The 9,403-nt window shown below is 39.7% G+C and overlaps 1 protein-coding gene across 1 annotated transcript; it reads right to left on the bottom strand.

Annotated features, from left to right (window-relative positions):
- Positions 1-3,539: 3,539 nt before the first annotated feature.
- LOC103607334 (olfactory receptor 51L1-like) lies at positions 3,540-4,610 on the bottom strand. Its single transcript, XM_008591850.1, has one exon. The coding sequence runs from the start codon at positions 4,608-4,610 to the stop codon at positions 3,540-3,542; it is 1,071 nt and encodes a 356-aa protein (XP_008590072.1).
- Positions 4,611-9,403: the final 4,793 nt, after the last annotated feature.

Raw genomic sequence — 9,403 nt, 5'->3', positions numbered from 1 at the left:
ATCTAGGAGTCAACAAAAGTCTGAGAAAGCCACTTTCAAGATAAATTTTAAGATCGAGAAACGGGTAAAGGGCCACAAAAAATGATTACATTAGGCAGCGTTGAATATACTAATTATCCTGATTTGAGCATCACATATTGCACACATTGATATTTAATTTTGTAGCCCACAGATATGTACAATCAATTATGTCTCAATAACAAAAATACTGAAAAGTTAAAAAAAAAATCTAAAAGATGATGTGCTTGTTCTTTATTTGCTGGCTTTCAGGCCAATTCAGTCCTTCTGTACTCAGAGCTGCTGAGACTGGGAGGCTACTAACAACATTCCTCAAACTTCCCTAATAGCTGTCTTCTTGGTATCTTCTGCAATTGGGGAGCATTTGGGGAAGATCAGAAATAGGAAGGAAGAGAGAAGTCTCTTGTTTTGTGCTGTGTCAGACGTGTTTCAGACTGTAAGTCACCTGTGACTGCAACAGTGAAATGACGACTCCTGAGCACCTGAGCACCAAGGCAGCTGCAGCTTGAGGTTCTTGGCCATGGCAGCATCCTCAGTGTCTGCAGCAGGTTCAGGCTGTGGGGAGAGCCCAGGGTGAGAGCAGCTTTTAAATTCCTGTGTAATACTCTTGTTTTTTCTTGGTCTTCCAACAGTCTCTCATTTCTCCTTTCTGACCACTTTCAAAAATGTGTAAATAATTTATTCTCAAATCATCTCTGTTTAAATACTCAGCAATGACTGGTCACCAGAATCTGACTAAAAATATAAATAAGTAGTAATTATGTAAAGAAAGGTGCAGAAGGGAAAGGGTTAGCCAAGAAGAAGATATAATTTAGGCAAAGAATGAGATAAAAGAGGTTTTTGTTTGTTTGTTTGTTTGTTTGTTTGTTTGTTTTTGTTTTTTGCTTTTTAAGACTTAAAGTTCTTATTTTTGTTTTTTGCTTTCTAAGACTTAAAGTTTCAGTGTACTTTGAGCACAGATGAACAGATGAGCCTGCAGAAATAGTCACTGGGAAAGCTTTTGAGTCTCAAAAGCCTGATTCACCACTTCCTTATGAATTGCAATCAAAATTTTTCACAGTCTATCACTGAGAAAATAATTGCTAGCAAATGAGAACTTTAACTTCCTTCTCTGCTCCTCTGCTCCAACACATTTATAATTGAGTCTTACTCTTTCTCTTTTCTTCCAGGAGAAATAATGCCTTTTCTCCTATCCGAAATCTTATCTACCACCTATTTTATGGAGACAACTGTCTGGCTTCTTTTACAGATCTTACAGCACCATGCATCTTTCCTATCCTTTATCTTTTCCTCTTCTTTGTTTATTTTCTATTATTTACTCTTTTTGTTTGTTTGTTTTGTTGTGGGAGTGGTGGTTGTAGTTGGCTGACCTGCATGGTATTTTCTATTATTAGCAGGTAAACATTTTTAGGTTTATATCATTGTTTTTGCCATCATATTACTAACCTTCTATCATGCTATAGGTTTTTATTTTTACAGCTAAGTTAAACGGATGGCTATTTTATATTTGTAATTATTATTTTTAAACATAAATAAGGGGCAGGGAAGATAAAAAAGGACTAAAAGTGGATGACAAAAATTAAGTACAATTTTAAGATTGGAGAGTTTAGGAAAAATGAGGAAAAAATATGGGAGGATCTTAGGACTTATTTTTGTCCTAGATTATGACATGGATAACAGGAATAAAAAAGCTAGGTTGAAAGTTTTTCTTGTATCTACAATAAAGTTATCCTTGATGTAGCTAGAAAAGTACTTTATTGTGTAAACAGTGTTGGGAGTATCCACATAGAGAAAAGGGAATTAGGCCCTTATCTCACAACATGCACAAAAATCAACTCAAAATGGATTAAAGACTAGAAGAGAACATGGGAGAAGGATTTCATGACACTGATCTGACAAATAACTTTTTTTTGTATATGACATCAAAAGTACAAGTAACAAAAGCAAAAATTGACTAATGGGGTTACATCAAACTAAAAAAAAAAAACTTCTGTACAGCAAAGGAAACATTCAATCAATAGAATGAAAAGACAACCTACAGAATGAAGGGAAATATTTGAAAACTATAATTGTGGTAAGTGGTCAGTAGTCAAAATTTACAAGGAACCTAAACAACTCGATAGCAGGAAAATAAACAGTTAAGAATGTAACTCAATTATAAAGAAAAAAAATAAAGTAAACCAATTAAAAATGGCTAAGGACTGGAATAGATATTTCTCAAGAGAAGACACACAAATGGACAACAAGTAAATGAAAAAAATGCTCAGCATCACTAATCATCAGGGAAATGCAAATGAAAACCACAGTGAGGTATCATCTCACACCTGTTAGAATGGTTATGATCAAAATGACAACCAGTATTGTGAGTATATAGAGACAAGGAAACCCTCATCTACAAAGCAGGAATATAAATTAGTGCAGCCATTATAGAAAACAGTATAGATGCACCTCAAAAATTTAAAGAAAAAATAGATTTTTACCATATGATCCATCAGTTCCACTACTGAGTATTTATTCAGAGGAAAGGAGATCAGTATAAAGAACATATATCTGCACCCTGTGTTTATTGCAGCACTACTCACAATAGCCCAGATGTGGAATCAACCTTTGGGTCCATCAACACATGAGTGAACAAAGAAAATGAGGTATACGTACATAACAGAATATCATTCGGCCATTAAAAAAAAAGGAATTTATGTTATTTGCAGCATCAAGAATGAACCTGGAGAAAATTATGTTAAGTGAAATAAGCTGGGAACAGAAAGATAAACAGCAAAATCCCGCTCACCTGTGGAATCTAAAAAAGTTAATCTCATAGAAGTATAGAGAGAAAGGGTGGTTACCAGGGTTGGTTGGAGGGGAAGTAGGTTGGAGAGATGTGGTCAAAAGATAAAAAAAATGTTACATAGGAAGAATAAGTTCAAGAGATCAATTGTACAACACGGTGATGATTGTTAATAATATATTCTTGAAAAATGCTAAAAAAATGGATATAAAATGTTCTTACCAGAAAATAATGATGTTATATATACTTCATAACATCATGTTGTACACTGAAAATGTATACAATTTAATGTGATTTTTAAAAAAGTCAATCAATCAATAATAAATAATATCTTATTGTGTGGAATAATGGCAAAGTCTTTAGCTAGCTCAAAGAATAAAAAGTGGTGATTTAACTTTCCATATCATGAGAGTTTTTCATCATTAATAGTATTATGGTAGAATCAGAGTTCTAATAAATAAAGAAAAAAATAGAAACATTTTAACTTGCAAACATTTATGTAAAAAACAATCATATTCATGTAAGAAAATAGTGAATATATATTTAATTTAAAAGTATACATGAGCAGTAATAAGCATAGACTTTATTTTATTTTAACATTAGAGTCAGTTCATGATGTACAATCAATAAATCACACTAAAATAAGTAAACAAAACTTTTCTTATAGCAAGAGGTCTCTAAAAAGCAGCTTTAGCTCATTCCTCACTTTGAATTGCCGAGATCCATCCCCAATGTCTTATTTTATCTTCCCCAGTGAAATCACTTTGAGAATGGCCCTGCGGATCTGCTGGGTCTTGATGCTGTAGATAACAGGGTTCATCAGAGGTGGGAAGAGCACAGAGACAGTGCCCATGAGGATGTGCACCAGGGATGAAGTGTGGTGCCCAAATCTGTGAACAATGGACAGACCTAGCACAGGCACATAAAAGCAGAGCACAGCCAGGGTGTGGGAGACACAGGTGTTGAGAGCCTTGAGCCGCTCCCCTGCAGAGGCAATGGCCAGCACCGTGCGGAGGATGATAGCGTAGGAGAGCAGGATGAAAAGAACATCAGAGCCCATGGCCAGCATGATGATACACAGCCCATAGAGTCTGTTGAAGCGTGTATCAGAGCAGGCCAGGCGGATCATGTCCTGGTGAAGACAGTAAGCATGGGAGAGTGCCCCAGGGTGACAGTAGTCAAATTTCAATAGGTTCACTGAGGGTGCAGCAGTGATGGCGGCACTTCGCATGCCAAGCACGACCCCAGCCAAGGCCACCCGAGGACCTGTGAGCAGAGATGCATAGCGCAATGGGAATCGGATGGCCACCAGGCTATCCAGAGACATAGCAAAGAGCACCGCTGACTCCATGAAGGAGAAGGAGTGGAGGAAGTGCTGCTGCAGAACACAGGGCACCAGGCCCACTGCCCTGGCATCGAACCACAGCACACCCAGCACTGAGGGCAGCGTGGACATGCACAGGCCCAAGTCTGTCGCAGCCAGGATGGCCAGGAAGTAGTACATGGGCTGGTGCAGGGCAGGGTCAGTTCGTACCAGATGCAAGATAGTGGCATTGCCCACAAGAGCTATGAGATATCCTACAAAAATGGGCAGTGAGAGCCAGTGGTGAGCCCACTCCAGGCCTGGGAAGCCCGTCAGCAGGAAGGTAGAGAAACTCAAGTTGGCACTTGGCAGAGTGGGCATCCTCAATTTCAGAGCCCTATTCACTCTGGGAAAGGTAGCAACGTGTTTGAAGGTTAGTAGGCCAGTAAGCTTGAGCCCTCCCACTCTCATTGGCCACCAGTCCGCTGCTGGCTGCTGTGGCATCTCTACACTGCCTGGGCTCTGTGGCCCCTTAATTAAGCACTGTCTTAACAAGCAGCCTAAACCATTTTTTTGTTTTGTTTTGTTTTGTTTTCTGCCCTAATTTTCTTATTCCCATTGAATCCTTTGCTTAACTAAATGGCATTAGCCTCTACAAAGACTTTCCTTCCTCCTGCTCTTGATCAGCTAATAAATGATAGTTTAAAAAAAAATCTCATAACAATCTATACAGCTGAACCTTAAAATGCTCGGATTCTCACAATTCTCCTACTCCCAGATTGTCTCCTTCATATGGCCTGACCTCTCAAGCTTGTCCCTTCCTGGAGAAGAACGGCTGTCCGAGTTTTCTAAGCAAATTGAGGATGCCTACTGAGAGTTTCCTCGTCCATGCGGCCCCGTTTTATCTCCTTATTGGCACCATATGATCCTGTCCACACGCCCATGTGATCAGGAGAAGAGGTGCTCTGCTTCTTTCCAGACTCAGCCCCTCTCAGAAACTCCAGACTCTCACTGTGCAGCACCTCAGGCCTCCTGGGAATCTCATGCTTTTCCTCCCAGGGTTGTGCTAATTCAGCCTGCACAGTCTCTATCTTTAAAGCTGCTACATTTACTCTAACTCCTGAGATGTCTTTCTTGTAAAATTTAATTTTAGAGTATGTGGACATCCAGATCCCCTGTTTCCTTTTCCCTTCTGTCTTTTCAAAGACATGCATTCTCATAAATCGAGCTGGAGACCTGACACAACACAACTTTAGTAAATTGGGTAAACCTGTTAGAGCAATGTTTTCTACACAGGTATTGCAAAAAAACATGTATCAATAAGTGTACCTTGAATAAGTAGCTACAATAACAAAGCATATTCCTTGCTCAAATTAGTTGATTGAGTGATAAAAGGAGGGGCATTTGGGAAGATGCTCACAAGGCAAGTCTTGCTATCTTTGATCTCAGTGTCCGATATAATACTTGCTCATGTATCACAGTAATAAAGTAAAAATAATGAGATTATCTAATCAAATCAAAAACATAAGTTTTAATTGGCACAACACATGTATAAAATTGAGGAGAATGTCAGAATATAATAAACAATAAATATTTTTGTTATTACTACTTCCAAACCAAAAATAGATTTCCTTATAATCTCCCTCTATTGTTCCTATGCTTTACCTTTCATTTTATACAGAAATAAAATCTATCTCCTCTTTAGTACAATAGTGCTTCAGACCTTGGCAGAAGGTGCCATGTGCTTTTGAAATTCGGGATCTGCTGAGAGACGCAGGGGCTGAGGGAGTGACTGGGAGACAGTGAGAAAAGAGGATATTGAGGAGCAGATCCCAGTGTGAGTGGGTGACACAGAGTGGGGCTGAGAGAGGGACAGAGAGATGCAGATGAGGAATGGGGAAGCATGTGAGGAGGGTCGGATAGGGAAAGTCTGAGAGACAGTGAAATGGTGGCCTTTATAAAATATCCTAAGGGGCACTTCTGGGAGTGGACATGGTTCAAGAAGTGGGGAAGGCTGGGAGAGAGTGAGAAAGTGGAACAAGAGAATGCAGGGGAAGGTAAAGCTGGTGAGAAAGACATTGAAGGACAGACAAAGGCCAGCTGGGTGTGGGAGGGAAGGAGTGTTGTGTAGCTTAGAGGAAGAAATGCAGGAGCAGAGGGTGGGGGATATGTGGGGTGGAGGGTGGGGGTGAAAGGCCTGAAGAATAGGGTAGCTGCGTGCCAGAGACAGGGCTGCTGAACGACTGAGAAGAGGGAGACTGATGGCAGAAAATGAGGAGTGAGAACTAGGGAGGGAGAAACAAGACTGAAGGGAAATCAGAAATACATTGAGAGGAAGCTTAGAAACCAAGAGTAGATGGGGAGAGGCAGAGGGAGAAGCAGAGAGAGGCGGAGGGCAGAGTGGGGGCCAGATGGAAGAGAGAGAGAGAGAGAGAGAGAGAGAGAGAGAGAGAGAAGGGGTTTGAGGAGAGGAGAAAGTCTCTTGTGAGACCACAGGAGAGAGAGGGCTGAGCAGCAGAGAGGATGGGAAATGGGAGATGTGGTCAGACTCCCAGGGACTGATGGGGAGGAGTGTGAGCAACAGAGGGAACCGAAGAGGCTGGCAGCCTGGAGAAGGGGGCCAGGGGCTCCCTCCCAACCCTGCAGCTCAGCCTTCTCATCTCGGGTTTGCTGGAAAGAGGAGGAGCTATCTAGAACTGTGGCCCTTGAGACTCCTGTCCATCAGGGATCTGCACTCAAATCATGACTTTAATATCTATTCACTCTATGTGCAAATTATTCATGTAATCTATTTTCTCATCTGAAAAACTGAGATGATTTTACCTACTTTATCAGTTAGAGACCTTCCTACTTATATGCAATTCTAAATGTGATGTTGTTAGACCCTATGCTGAATAGATGTGGATTATTAATTGTAATTTCTAATACTGCCTTCTTTTTGTAACTTCTTCATGTTTACCTACCATTTGCTGGACACGGCTCTTCCTTTCACGTCTGCCGTGAGCGCTATGAAGAAGTCGGTAAGTGAACTGACACCCAGGAGGAGTAAAGAGACTCAGGCTTGGGATTCCTGAGCTCCTCAGCAGGTTTTTGGACAAGCCAGTCATACGGCTTTGGTGAAGTTGCCAAATCTCTCTGCACCTTAGCTTCTCACTCTGATGGAAAGCTTTTACACGTGCCCTGATGCATAAGAAGCTCCATCAGTTGGGTGGAGTAGTTGAGATTATGATTTCTTGCCTACCAAAACCCTGTATTATTCCACTACAATGAGCAGCCCCAGTAACAAGTCCAGGCTCCTCTTCCTGACCAGAAACATCAGGGGATATATCAGAGAACAGCAGCTCTAACCACAGATTGGCCATGCTCTCAGAAGGTGCCCTATCCCATAACTCTACTTATAGTCTGCTAAATAAGAGATATCAGAGGTCACTGGGTTGGTTACCTCTACCCATAACCATAGGATATTCAACAACTTACTGGTCCCTTTTCATCTCTAGCTTCTTTCTAGGTCCCTGAAGCCTTTCCCACTCCTGTACCAGCCTCTTTTGATTAACTCCGAATGCTGCTCTGCATCAACTGCACTCACAATTATAAGGCTCTCTGTCCTTCTCCCTTGGGTATTGGACCCTCAGAGGAATCTCCTTAGATGGATGCAGATCTGACAAATATCAAAGAGGAATCAGTGCCCTCCCAGAAGTTAGTGCTTGTGCACCACAGTTATCTTCCATGGAAACTTAGTGGCCCATGAGTACCACCGTGAGATATTTTAGGGAGCCAGATGATCCTTCACCCCCTTCTGTTACCACTCCCATCTTTATAAAAATATATATATATATATATATATATATTGGTTGACACTCAGTCCTTCTTTCTGTCTTCCTCTCCTTTTCCTAGACCAAGTAATTATTCACTTTTATTCATTCAACAAATATGTAGATACTACAAGCTTTGGGCCACATATTTGGATGGAAAGATTAATAAAACACAATCTCCATCTTTGAGAAAATTGTTGTCTTCTACATGAGATTGATGTGAGAAGGACTAATTATCCCAGGGAGTACAAAAAAAAAAGACTTCACGGGAGATACAAGTGTTGAGTGGGTCTTCTTTATTAATGCCTTCTCTTTCGTCAGATTCAACATTCCAGATAGATGGGAAACATGTACAAAGGATCAGTTATCACAAAGCAAGACATTATAAAATCATGTGAATATCAATCACCTGAAAAATATGTTTTGCAAACATACTGTCAGCTTCAAAGGCTTAGAGAGGCCTGAGGATATTAAATAACATGAGACACTTCTAAAGAGTTCTGCATGCAGGAGCATGGGGCCCATGCTGTGGAGGTGGTCCAGAACTTTTACAGCAGGTACTATCATTAGTAGGAATGTATGCAGCTTTGATGATTTTTTTTCCAGTATAGGATGGTTAAAAACATTTTTTAAACATTGTAATCAGAATGACTATCAAATCCTGGTTTAATATTGGGCATGTTATTCTACCTCTGTACCTCAGTTTACTTGTCTGTAAAATGAGGAATCTAACAGTACCTATCTCAAAAGGTTATTGTCAAGATAAAGTGATCTATGGCATTTAAGTCCCTAGAATAATGCCTGGGTCATAGTACGCACTAAAAAAATATAACTATTATATGGGCAATCTCTGTACCTTCTGCTTAATTTTGCTATAAACCTAAAACTAAAACTTCTCTAAAAAATAAAGTTTATTAAAAATAGCTACTATAGTTTTACATTACTGTTTTCTGTTGCTTTTTTAAATGATGCTAAATTGAAAAACAGGTAATATACTCTAAGAAGGGAACATCAAAATTATGAGGAAGCTAAGTAATTGGACTTTCTTCAATAAAAAAATGGTATGTCCTGAAATTACTGACCCTGTTTAGAGAAGGTCCATCATAACAGCTTAAGAAAAGCAGACAAGCTTGCGAGTGGATCTCCATTCTGTCATGCATCAGAAATTTAACTAAGGAAAGTTTCTTTCCTCTGGGAAACTTGGTTTCCTAATTGTAAAACATTGAAAACAATAACACCTACCTACTTTACAGGCTTGGTTTTAGGGTTAAATGAAATGATAACAAAAACCCTCAACACTTTCTGCTATGTGATTAATAAATGTTAGCATTTATCATTATCATAATCATAATGCACCTGACTTATTCCACTCAGCATAATTTTCTCATAGTTCATCCATGGTGTTGGAATGGAAGAATTTCATACCTTTTTATGGCAGAGCAGTATTCTATTGTGTATGTATACCACAGTTTCCTTATCCAATCA

The sequence above is a fragment of the Galeopterus variegatus genome, unplaced genomic scaffold (assembly GCF_000696425.1).
Source record: "Galeopterus variegatus unplaced genomic scaffold, G_variegatus-3.0.2 Scaffold7340, whole genome shotgun sequence".
NCBI lineage: Eukaryota > Metazoa > Chordata > Mammalia > Dermoptera > Cynocephalidae > Galeopterus > Galeopterus variegatus.
This window is presented reverse-complemented; position numbering and strand designations above follow the sequence as displayed.